The 12895-nt window shown below is 39.8% G+C and overlaps 1 protein-coding gene across 1 annotated transcript in view; it reads right to left on the bottom strand.

Moving 5' to 3' along the window:
* PIGN (phosphatidylinositol glycan anchor biosynthesis class N) overlaps positions 1–12895 on the bottom strand; it is a 97809-nt gene that overhangs the window by 4547 nt on the left and 80367 nt on the right. The window contains exons 23-27 of the mRNA XM_054381674.1: positions 10808–10863; positions 10270–10345; positions 8919–8992; positions 6080–6122; positions 4099–4151 (exon numbers count right to left, since the gene is read on the bottom strand). Of these exons, the coding sequence (XP_054237649.1) occupies positions 4099–4151; positions 6080–6122; positions 8919–8992; positions 10270–10345; positions 10808–10863 (302 nt within the window). The remainder of the gene's footprint in view (positions 1–4098; positions 4152–6079; positions 6123–8918; positions 8993–10269; positions 10346–10807; positions 10864–12895) is intronic.

Below are 12895 nucleotides of genomic sequence, written 5' to 3' on the forward strand. Positions count from 1 at the left end.
ACTTAAGTGTCATGGTGAATTCAACCAGGAGGATGAAGATATTAAATTGTTACAGGAGGCCTGAGACACAGTAAAATAACATGTCATGTAGTTAAGGAATGGTAAAATGAGACATAAAACCCGGGAGTTAAGGGTGAAATTAAAGAAAAAAAGGAAAGATGCAAGTTCAGTAAACAAATTCTACTTCCAGACAATAAGAAAGATTCACCAGGAAACAAAACATCACCATAAAAAAGCAGCAAAAGTCACCTTTTTATAGCAAGGGATTTAAAATCAGTTCTTACACGTGGAACTTCTGAGATGTGATATTGGAAAACACAAGTATTGACTAATGAGGGAACTTGCAGTCTACTGAACTTGCAGTCTGAGAGAGCACATACAAAAGTTTTGAAGCATGGCCATGAGAAAAGCCACAGCAAGCTATCACCATATAAAAAAAGAGTAAGTATGGAAATATACAGAAGTTTTGCAAATGGCGCACTGGGTTCTGACAGACTTCAGAGGTATGAAGCTTTACTGGCCAAATAAATTGCTTATTTTCCCCCTGTGACTGAAATGATGTGGTAACTGGTAATACAAAATGAGCCCAAATAATTGTGTGAGCACAGATACACTTCCTAGCAGAGTCACAAAATCCAAAAAGAATTAAAAAAAAAAAAAAAAAAAAAAAGAAAAAAGAAAGAAAAAGAGAGGGAAAGAGAGCAGCTTCCCCTAAGGGTTTTGTTGAGATATAAACAGTTGGGAAAAAAGAACAATAATTTCCTTAACTGACTCAGACTTCTCCAGAACATTCTGGCAACACTTAAAACGTCAACTGAGATGCAATATTTTCACACGGTGCTGTCAAAGCAACAACAGACAACATTGCAATGGGACTGCTACAGAGCTGTCACTGCAGTTGCAACAGGAGGGCAGGAAAGAGCCATGGTAGTATTGCACTCCCACTGTTTTTGGGAATTACCCAAAACCCCATGAAGCTCATCCTCCCTTTCAGAAATAAGCAACAATTAAAAAAATCTTCTGTTGCCTGCTAATTTTGCCAAGCTTGTGGATCAGACATGAGAAATCTGCTCAGAGGAGAAGGTTCAGGTGCCAAGATATTGCTCATGTTAGGCAAAAGTAGGGCCACTTCAGCTCTGTGTCTATGGTTTCATCTCTTTTCTTATGCAGCCTAGTAAATTGTATCTTATGTGTATATACACACATACATACGAAACACATATAAAGAGACTACAATAATGTAGGTGGCAAAGTCAAGCACTTGTGGCGACAAATTTAGAGCTGCCTGAGCATTATGCATCACCACATTAAAAATCACAAATCGCTCTTTTGAGAAGACATTTTCAGTGCTTTCTTCAGTGCTCAAAACACACACGCGGAGATGCAGAATTACAATTGTGCATAATGAGTTCCCCTAAACTCTTCAGGGTAAGGCAAACTTCCAGCTGAAATGGATCCAAAGATTTATTAGCATTGTAAATCTGTTATAGAGACCATATAGCAGAGAGGCTATTTGAGTACTTCTAGCAATTTATATTTTACCTAGGATCACAGAATGGGTTGGGTTGGAAGGGACTTTTAAAGGTCATCTAGTTCAAAGCCCCTGCAGTGAGCATCTTCAACTATATCAAGTTGCTCGGCATTAGCAATTTTTGACTGCCAGCACCCAGTTAGAGAGCTTCTTTCCCAAGAGAATACAGCTTATCTGAAGTCTTCAATATCCTTTCTTAATCTGCATAGAAATTCAAGCCAAAGGATGAGACCATCTGATTTATCCTAGACTGACCACAGCAAGGAAGTGTGATGTTAAAGCACTATGTGATCTAACAATATCTCCTCCCATTAAGAACCTTCAAAAGGCAGCTGCAAGCAAGAATTTGAACCTCCAAAGAAAACAGGTAGAATGTGTGTGCATGTGTGTACAGAGCCAACTCCCTCAGTTTGTCCTTGTAGGAGAAGTGCTCCAGCCTTCCGATCACCTTTGTGGCCCTCCTCTGGATCCTCTCCAATGTCCTTCTTGTGCTGAAGACTCCAGGGCTGGACACAGTACTCCAGGTGGGGTCTCACAAGAGCAGAGTAGAGGGGCAGAATCACTTCCCTTGACCTGCAGGCCATGCACCTTTTGATGCAGCTGAGGATGCAATTGGCCTTCTGGCTGCAAGTGCACACTGCTACCAAACGTGTCAGGCAGAATTTCCCCTTGGTGAAGCCACGCTGACTACCACCAATCACCTCCTTATTTTCAATGTGTCCTAGCACAATCTTCAGGAAAATCTGCTCCATTATCTTGCTGGGCACTGAGGTGAGACTGACTGGCCTGTAGTTCCCCAGGCCTTCCTTATCTCCCTTTTTAAAACTAGGGGTTGTGTTTCCCCTTTTCCAGTCAGCAGGAACTTCACCAGAGTGCCATGACTTTGATAGAAAATGGCTTTGCAACTTCATCTGCTAGTTGCCTCAGGACTGTGTAACCTTCAGGTTCATGAGTCTCAAACCTGGTCTTCTCCTACGTTGGGGATCTTCCTTCTCCTAGTTCCAGTTCTTGCCTTCTGCAGCTTGGATGGTGTGGTCAGAGCCCTTACCACTGAAGACCAAGACAAAAAAGTTGAGTACCACAGCTTCTCCATATCCTGTGTGACCAGGTTCAGCATTTCCTTCTGGAGAAGGCTCACATTTTTCCTGTTCTTCCTCTTGTCACTGATGTACTTATAAAAATTTTTCTTGTTACCCCTGATGACCCTGACCAGATTTAATTTTGCCTGGGCTTTAGCTTTCCTAACCTGATCCCTGGTTGCTTGGACAACTTCTTTGTATTTCTCTGTCATGGGTTTAGCCAATTGAATCTGCAGATGAATATTCAATACCATGCTGAAACCATGCCAGCTTGTGAAAGTGCTGGCTGGACAAAGTATCATGGAGCTTTTAGTTTGGATTGTAACATGAAACTGTTTCTAGTTTCTGCTTCTGGTTTCTGCTTTTGGAGTGTTGGTCTTTTCCTCTCTGGGCTTGGGGAGTGAAGGAGCAGTTTTATCATTGGCTTCTGCTGCTGCTTCTGCTTTTGCTCTGCTTTTCTGTGAAACAGCCTAAGGTCACTGCACATAATATCATTTCATGAAACACTCTTTATCTCAAACCGGGTTTTTTTATGTTTTTTTCCCTCCCATCTGTGTGTGGGGGACTTGCTCGTGAGAGCAGACTTGTGAAATCTGGACATTCTCCCAGGTTACCTGTCCCTGTTTCTACCTTCTGTGGGCTTTCTTTGTGCAGCTAATTGCAGACAGAAGCTCCCTGTTCATCCATGCAAGCCTCCTGGCCTTGGAGAAGGTGATCCTTGAATATGAATCAGTTTATTTGGTCTCTCTTCCCTATAGGGCTTTATTCCATGGTATCCTACCAAGCAAGTCCTTGAGGAGTTGAAAGTCTGCTCTCCTTAAGTCCAGGCCAGTGAGCTTGCTCTGCCTTGTATTTATTTCTGTCTCCTCACAAGTAAGAATGCACAGCTGAAAACCTACCCTATGGTGTATTCTGTGGAGGCTAGTAAGACTCATAAAGTACACAAATTCTCTCATTTTAGTTGTGATTTCTATGTTTAAATGCTACAGATTTCCTCTCCCCAACCAGAAGGATGAGAATATACAGGTCTTGGCAGTCACCAGCATATTTGAACAAGGTTCATTAATTCACAGGGGATTGTATATAGAACGTTAACTAAATTCAAGAAAAAATTGATAAATTATTATGCTAACAGTGATTACAAATAATTAAAATGCAAACCAGTAATTAAAACATGGGGGGGAGGTGTTGTGTAATTACTGTTCTTCAGAAATAAAAGAACACCTACTAACTGTGTTTCTTGCCATGCTAGATTCATTACTTACTCCATGTTGCTCTCACACAGACTTCTACACACAAGTTTTACCTTGGGCTACATGTACATGTATACCTGTGTGCATGTGCACTTAAAGTACAAGGAACAGAGATGAACCATTTGATTAAGGAGAGTAATTGGAAAAACACAAGAGTTCTGAGATGATAAATGGTGACAATAACCTATTAGCTTTTTAAAATGCAATGGAGGCAAAAAAAAAAAAAATACTGTACCTTGTTCCAATATCCAGCCAGCTCCCATAATCCTTAACCAAAAAGAAAAAATGCTAGGAAATAAAAACACTTTGATTAGTACAACCACATTGCACAATTTGAAATGCAAAATTAAAACCCTATGTTTTTGGGCCGTTTACTCCAAGTTTCTAATTCTTCAAGTAGGACATAGGTGAGACCTTCCCGGGAATGTTGATTTGAACCAGTTTAGGGGCCAGGAACAGATTTAACATGGTATCAAGCACCAACAGCTGAAGATGGATTAAGTTCTGTCAAGCTGGGCTTGCAAGAAAGATTACCATCAGAGAACTTTTGCAGTAAGAAAAGCCAAGCCACCTTATTGTTTGAAATAACAGGATGCCAAACAATGCCTAGTACCAAAGAGAAGGCTTCATATTGTTTTCTTGGAATTCGACCACAGATTTCTTTGGATAACTCTGGCAACTTCCCACCTGTGAAACTGGAATAATGCTGGGAGAAGACAGAATTTTTTTGATCAGTGAATCCCACAGATTCTACCTGGTGGTCATGTTGATTCAAGACAACAAATCAGTTGGTTTGGGTATTATTTTTTTTCCTGCTAACTTTGTTATTTCTTGATATACATACGGCTTATGAATACCAAACCTCTTTGGTAATATCTTGTTTTGTTCACCAGGTACGTGATTGCTAATTGTTTTAAAATAGCCAAAGCACAATAGGAGAATAAGGGAAACATAAAGACATGGATATACTAGGGCTTGCTACACACCAGTACATGCCTGCACTCTTCTTTCGGTCTAGTTAGATTTATTTTATTAGTAAAATGCTGAGTGTATTTTATTGGCATTTTAATCCTTTTCCTGTGGAAGTTATTAAAAAAAATCAGATTATGCAAAGATTTATTTGAAACTACACAAAACTCTATCATCTCCATTTCTCATTCTACAGACAAGTTAGTAATTATTTGAGTTTTTCCTATCAGGTGAGATCCACAAATCATAGAAGGTGCTAGTCTCTTTTCAGTGGTGTCCTGTGACAGGACAAGGGGCAATGGATACAAACAGGAACACAGGAAGTTCTGCTTCAAGAGGAATGAAAATTTCTTTACTGTGAAGTAACAGAGCACTGGAACAGGCTACCCAGAGAGGCTGTGGAGTCTCCTCCTTTACAGACTTTCGAGACTTGCCTGAATGCATTCCAGTGTGACCTGCTCTAGTCAACCCAATGGGTCCCTTCCAACTCCTAACGTTCTATGATTCTACTGTACAAGGAAATCAAGTCAGGAATGCTTACTTCAAAAGGACAAAACTAAACCAGCACGTATGAAGTGAGAACACCAGCTCTACTAACTGCTTTGAAAAGGTTTATATTTACTTTGTAATGCCCAGTGGCACTGCTTGCTAGGTTGCAGGCAGTTTGAGGGGGCAATAAAAATGTACTTCTAATCTGTAAACATTATGCTGGGGTATTGCTCAGCTTTGAACTGAACTGGTTTTTTTTTTTAGCCAGCTTGGTTTGTGGAGGCAGGCTTTCTGGAAGATAGTATTTCCTAACAGCTCAAAAGATCCAAAGTGGTTTTTTGGATGTTGCTGATTTCCTGGATTCTGACAACTCCAGTAGAGTCATTTCTCCTTGGCTTTTTTTCCAAAGGAAAGTGGGGTGACTAAAAGGTTCAAAACTCCTTAAAAATTAACTAAACCCTGCACACAGCTAAAATTTATATTCTTATTTAGAAAGCACATGAAAAAAATCAGAATGATAACTTATTACTTAATTTTTTATTATGAGGATATCGATTCTTCAGAAACGTTAATTACATGAAACTCAAAAAGTGATGACTAGAGGATTTTTATCTCTAAATTACATTAGGATTTCAATCCAATTCACTGCCCTAGTTACAAAAACTTTGAAGTCTGAAACACATTCAGATATCTCTAGATGGAATTAGGAGAACTCTCTGCTTCTCGATCTTACTTGAAGAGAATGTGCAACAACTTACCAAAGCCATGATGTCTGAAATCACAAGAACAATGAGGAAAAGGCTGCAAAGGTAAAAAAGAAAAAAAAAAAAGACCCAGATCATTGACCTTTATTCATGGCCACAGATGTTATAGAGCTAACTAAAACCCACATAAATGAATTAAGATGATTTATCACCCTTGCTTTTCTATCATTCAGCTACATTTCAGTGTGTTACAGAACAGTTAAAATACATGATTTGGACATCTGGCATTTGTAATCCCACCCTGCTCAGAAAAGACATTTTGTATTAAGAGAGTTTCAGTTTTGCAACACAGAAACTTAACACAAGTAATTTACTGGAGAACAAGAGCATCTTACAAGCAGCATCTGCCCAGGGAGCTCCTATGCCAAGTGAAGCTGATTTAGAAGCAAAGTTGGCATCAGTAGATACCTGAGCTGATCGGTCCTATCCTGACAAATAGGTAGGTAGGAGGCAAGGTAGGAGGCTGCTTGGCCCCCTTCCAGATCCCTAGGTGACTGTAAGCTGCTCAGGGAACACTCAGCATTTGGGTGGCAGGCTCCCAAACCCACAGGCCTCTCTGTCAGGCAGAAGGTTGCTTTTGGAAAGCAGGCTGCAGCCAGTAAAAGGAACCAGAAGGGAGCACACAGAGCTATTTTTTCCCCCCATTAAACTAATCTTCTTTTCATTAAACTATGTAAATTCTAAATTACATGAAAGTAATTGCTATAACTGGTTAAAACTAGTTTCTAAGTTAATGACACTTTAGTAATGTTGCAAACAGTTGACCCATTAACAGAGAAGTCTTTAACTAGAATGGAGTCAATTTTTCAGTACTACCACCATAAATCCATGTCCTGCTGCAGTGTTGCATGAGCATGTCCTGGGGGAACCCCCATACCAATGCCTCTTGATGAGGAAGTTTCTGATATTGCCTGAGTCAGCCATGCTTCATTAGTAAATAAGGATGCAACAAACCAGCTGTCTCTCAGATGCACTGAAAGGCTTCTGTCCACTTGCCTATGGCTCAGATAGCACATTGCAATCTTGTAGAGCCTGGGAGGCACTCAGCTAAAGGGCTGTTTTCACAGACAAGCTCCAAGAACATATTCTGACAGAACATTCCCCACAAACAGCAAAAAACACCAAATCTTTAACCTGTAAACAGGGTGTTTAGAAGCAATTGAACCAATTCACAAAAATCTGCTTTTTTGCCCTTCTGAACTGCAAGAAGCCTTTCACAACAGGACAGCACTAATTTGGGGGCATGTTTAAACAAAACTGTCTCCTGTGATGGTTTATTTTATCTAACAGGGGCAAGACTTCAATGCAGCACAGACTTCAGGATGTGCTGACAGTTGGAGTACAACCTCTCCATGAACCCTGGGTGCATCTTGTTTCAGCCTTGATCCTGTGCTGATGCTGTGGCAGCATCAACGTTACTGTTACCATAGCGCAGCTAAATGAAGCTAGCACAAATATGAGCTGGAGTTATCACTACAGCCTCACAAGGCAGCACAGATGTACTCACGTCCCCTGGTTTAAGAAGCTTGGTATTGTTTCCCTTTTCACACAGTCAGATGCACATTCCATGAAAGCTTTTAGTATCACCAGTGCTGTCATGGTATGCATTCACAAGTTAGGACATGCTGACCTTTGTGATGCCTGAGCCCTAGAAATGGAAGTTGCTAGCTGGTCTTCTGAGCAATGTCAATTACTCAGCACACCCTTGCTCTTGTGTAAGCCTTAGTGAAGAGGATGAAGAAAAACTCCCTTGGGGATCCAGGGACAGCCAAAGTATGCTGCACACACAGCTAAGGCAGAGAAGGTAAAGGGCTGGTAAGCCTTGTGCTATCCCTCCAACAAGAAGTCAGATCCTGGGCTGCCCTGCACCTCATTAGTACTGGGTGGTGCTGTACAAAGACACAACAGGCACAGCACAGGCAAGATGAAAAGACAAAGGATTTCACATCAAGCAAGAGCAGCTTCCTTCTGCTCAGCTGTGCAATATGCAGGACAGAGTCACTGCAGCGTTTTCTTAACCTTACACACCATATCATGGTGACAGAACTCAAAACCCTGTGGCTGATAGGGACCTCCACCATCTCAGCACCAGTCACAGTCCTGCATGATGAGCAGAGGGCTTAAGTCATGAGCACTGGGTCCACCGAAAGGAGTAGGGAAGGTTAACAGTTAAAAAAAGAAATAAAATACTTGAAACAGTGAAAAGCATGAGGGCATTTCAAATCTGGATACAGCGCTCTGCAAAGCTGGACACTCATGTCATGTTCTCTCTGAGAAGTCTTTAGAGATGGGGAAAGGACTGGCAGCCACCTAGTCTTGTTGCAAAACATATGTAATCCTGCACACACCTGGGAAGAACTGATCTGAAAGGGAAAGGCATTCAGCCTTATTTTTTCAGTGCTATTTGTGGTGAGGTCGGTACTACAAAGCTATAAATTGGTTACATTATAAATGAGTTATTTTTTTAAAATATGCTTCTAGCAGAGATGCAATATAAAACAAAACCAAGACTTTAAATTCTGCTAATTTTTCTGCATTATCTGGGGGGGTAAAAACCCTCCTGTGTATTGCCAACTAATAATATTAAATATTCAATTGTTTCAAGCAGGCTCAATGATTCCATTTTTCTTCATTTATAACTAAGAAAAGAATTCCTGAGCTGGCAAAATTCACAGAACAAACCCCCCCAAAACAGTAACAAATGAAAGTAACATTGTGAACTACTTTTTTTTTTTTTAATAAAAAAGTAAATAGATTGAGATTTGACAATTCTGAATTCTTGTAAAATAGATTGGAAATCCTTAATAGTGCAGAAATATAGCACTTACTGTACCTCTTGGAAGACAGTTGTGTTGTGACTTGGATAGCTTCAAAAGCACATGATACCAGAACAAATGGGATTACAACCTGTTTTAAAACACAAGCTACATTTTAGTTTACAGCAATATTCAAAAAACAACCTGGCAGGGTGTGGAAACATTTCTCTGGTTTCAAAGTTATCACACAATGTTTGTGTTACAAAAATGAAATATTGGCAAGAAAGGGTAGAAACTCATTTTGCAGGAAGTCTAATAAATTAGACACCCTTCCCCCTCATCCCACTTCCTTGGTCATAGCTGAACTATAGTGAAATAAGCCATGAGGCAATATAGAAAAGTGTAATTAAACCACATTAATGACCCTCAATTTGTCTACACATTTCAGCCCTACTGAGAAATACTTCAAGTAGGCTGGAAAACAGAACTACTCAGCTCCAGTATCTCATGTGACAAGGCTGTGGAGCTCCAAGCATAACAGGACAATCTCATCTCAACCACAAAAAGGTCTGAATATAGAATCTATTCAGTAAGGCAAGGATCATGCTGTCCTTCCAAGTAAAGTCAAGCAAATACAAACAGCTCAGTAAATTAAGAACAAAAGCAAACAAGTTAGAAACATGAATGTTGCCTTTTGCTCTTTCCAAAGTTGACTTGTAATCCTTAAGTTAGCAGTGTAAACACATTGCTAAAACCTGTTCTCTTGCATCCACAAGGTTTGCATTATTGACTTACATCCTGCAGCGTAGCATGCAGAATACCTGTAACTTAAGTCACTGGGACAGAAGCAGCAGCAGAAAGGCAGAGGCAGGAAATACTGCCTATTTTAGCAATAACTCCAAAATTCCATTTGTCCCTTTCTGTTTGCCTGTTTACCCCTTTGGCAGATGCTTTACTCAAATATGAGAAAAGAGCTCCTACACCTTGCCTTCAAACAAGAAGTGCAATCCAATCTTTGACAGATTAAAAAAAATAAAAATTAAAATGACAACCTAACCAATGTCTGTATTAATGTAATATAATATAATATAGAGCTAATAAATAAACTATCAGACAAATAAATAAATAAATCCTCAGTGTTCCTGCAGCTATTCTACTACAGGGAAAGCCTATTATTTTAAAAATAATACAAGAATTCTCAATGTTTTAAATTCCCATTTTAATATAATAGACTGAGCTAATACAGTTAAATTCTGTTTCCATGCACTTTAGCTTCTTTTTGGGAAGCAGAAGGACCCATCTCTAGAAACACTACAAAGGCTGAAAGCTTCACATACGGTTAAGAAGGCCACTGAAACTCAAATACTTATGTTTTTGTAAACTGCAAAATAACAGCTGTGTATGTGATATGTTAGACAGTTTACTAACCTTCAGCACAAGCAAGCCTCCCATCATGAAGGGACTGAACACAGTCAAGAAACAATAGACAGAAGCAGGATCAAAACTAGAGAAACATGAAAACCACATTACAACATGTCTCTGAAATGGCATTTTCCATTAAGCCACAGAGTATTTCATTACCCCAGTAACACATTGTGCATAAGTGCATTTTTAAACAGGACTTCCAACTTTCTGTTCTCCTGCTTAAATACTACATTAGCAGGGACTGCCTGTCTCTTTTTCTTTTCTCAAGTTTTCCCTGCTCCTGTCTTTTGAGGTGCCATGCTGTTGGTGAGCAGTTGACCTTTCTCTGCTCATGCTGCCAACAACTTCTAATGCAAATTGAGAGGACCTCGTAATCAACAAGGTCAGACTCTTAGGAAGCATGTTAGAGAGAGTAGAAATAAACTTACTGCACTGGCTACTGCTTAATTCTGCTGATGTTGCTAAGCAAATTTATATTTAATATGACAACTGCAGGAAGAAATTTTCTATCTTTTGTCTCAAATAAATGAATAAAGTTTACCTATTAACAGAAGCTATGTTTCCTGTGCCAAAAAAGGCTGTCACTAAAAAGAAAACCTAGATGTATTTAAGGAAAATAGACCATAAAAATGGTTGCAATAAAACAAAACCAGCATTTTGCCCACTTCATTCCAATTTACTTTGAAAATCCTATCATGAAACAAGAAGACAGTGAATGACTATTGCAGCTTTACTGCATTATCAAACCCTAAGTACTGTCCAGCTCTACCCCAGATTTCACACATGACTGTCAACTTAAAAAGACAGGGACTGCCTGGCTAAGGTTTCAGAGCCTCCCTTAAGGACCCTGCCAGAAAGCTGCAGCTTGCCTTTTCTGGCCCCCACCTAGATAGGAATATCCCTGGGCCACAATCCCAGCTGTACATGTGAAAACTTGTGTTTGAAGAAAGTAATGCCACATGCATGTATAGTGTACACCAAAAGAGATGGCTTTATTAAGGAATTAAGGGGCAGCTGGCTATGAATCAAGACCAAAGGTTCCTCTACACTATCCCTCCCTACAGGGCTGTTGTCCAAAGGTTATGCTCTGTCTTTCCACTGTAACATGGGACTCGCATTTTTTTCCTTGCTTGAGGGAGGATGACTCTGGCAGCATCAGTTTAGATGAAAGGTGTTTTATAAACACTACCCTACTGTTGTACCCTAGGTACAACACTTGCTGATATATAAGCCCATGATAGATAATTTTCTACCTCCTGTGCATATTTGGGACCATTCCATCTCACATCTCTTCGGTGAAAGAATGTTTTTAACTGCTTTATTTTGCATTAGGCAGAGGGGATAGCCAGTGACAATGGCTGCTGTTGTCAAGAGCTCCCTCTGGTCCTTTCACTCCTGTTACAGCTCCTGCACTGGATCATTTAAGTCTCTGCATAAACAATTTGATACAAAATATTCAGCAGTGCATGCAGTATTTTGAAAGGATTAGGTAGAGGTCAGCATAACTACAGAAATTATGATTCCCCAGAGTATCCCATCATTTCAGGTTTAGTAACACAGCAGTCTAATAGCATAGCACAGGTCTGCCAGTTAAGATTTATAAGAACACTTCTGCAATAAAACGAAAAACTACGAGTAGCAGGTAAGTCTAATCAAAATGCTAAGCATAAGCAATCCGAGTCTTCTTCTGAAGATCAAGGATGCTTCAGCATATGTTGACTTTTGGGTCCTACATAAGAACCTTGAGACAATCTTAGCTAACAAGCTCACATGGTCATATGTGCAATGTGATTACCCTAGTAGAAAAGGTTTCATGTGTAACACCTCTGCTTCTGCACATTAGCATCTGAATTAAAAAAGCCACAACATCTTTTGATGTACCTAGTCTCTGCAAAAGAGACCTGCAAATTGTGTATTTTTTTCAGTAGCTGAAGAAAATACATTGAAGTGCTTTAGATGAAAATTAAAGTAGTGCTATATCCAAGCGTTAAAGGAGCACTACTGGAATTTAAAGAACACAGTTTGTTTAGGTTTTTTTTGGCTAATTTTTATCATCTGACAGACAGCAGTACCTTACCAGAACTTAGCTTATTTTTTTTTGCTAAAATAGCAAAATATCAAATGAAATGAACAAATTTACTGCAGGGCCTCTCAGCTGCTTTTCAGGTGTACACTAAAGCAAACACAAATGTTCAACACCGAGCAAATTGTTTTGCCTCCTTCCTTAGCAATGAACTGCTATCTTAATGAGGTATCTGTCACACTTCCCCTGCTGCAGGTTCCCATTGTCCAACAAGCATTACCCCTTTCAACAGCACAGGCTCTGCAACTGTAATCTTCTCTTCCAGATTTGGTTGTTCTGTGAACTCAAGAACAAGTATTGAGACAAATCCCTCCCCAGCTATGATAGCCCACATGCACTAGAAATCTTTATGTTCTAGACTGAATCATAACTTCTCTCCCACTTGTACACCCTTGATGTCAGATACCTCTCACCTAACTGCAGCCACACAATGGAAGAAAAAACTGACATTACCAAGTCTGTAGAGTATTAAAAATCAACTGTAGTTTCTCTTACAGTAATGCAAACTAACTGCTATGTTAGCAAATAAAGAGCTCTGCCCTCCCA

The sequence above is a fragment of the Indicator indicator genome, chromosome 6, assembly GCF_027791375.1.
Source record: "Indicator indicator isolate 239-I01 chromosome 6, UM_Iind_1.1, whole genome shotgun sequence".
Classification (NCBI taxonomy): Eukaryota; Metazoa; Chordata; class Aves; order Piciformes; family Indicatoridae; genus Indicator; species Indicator indicator.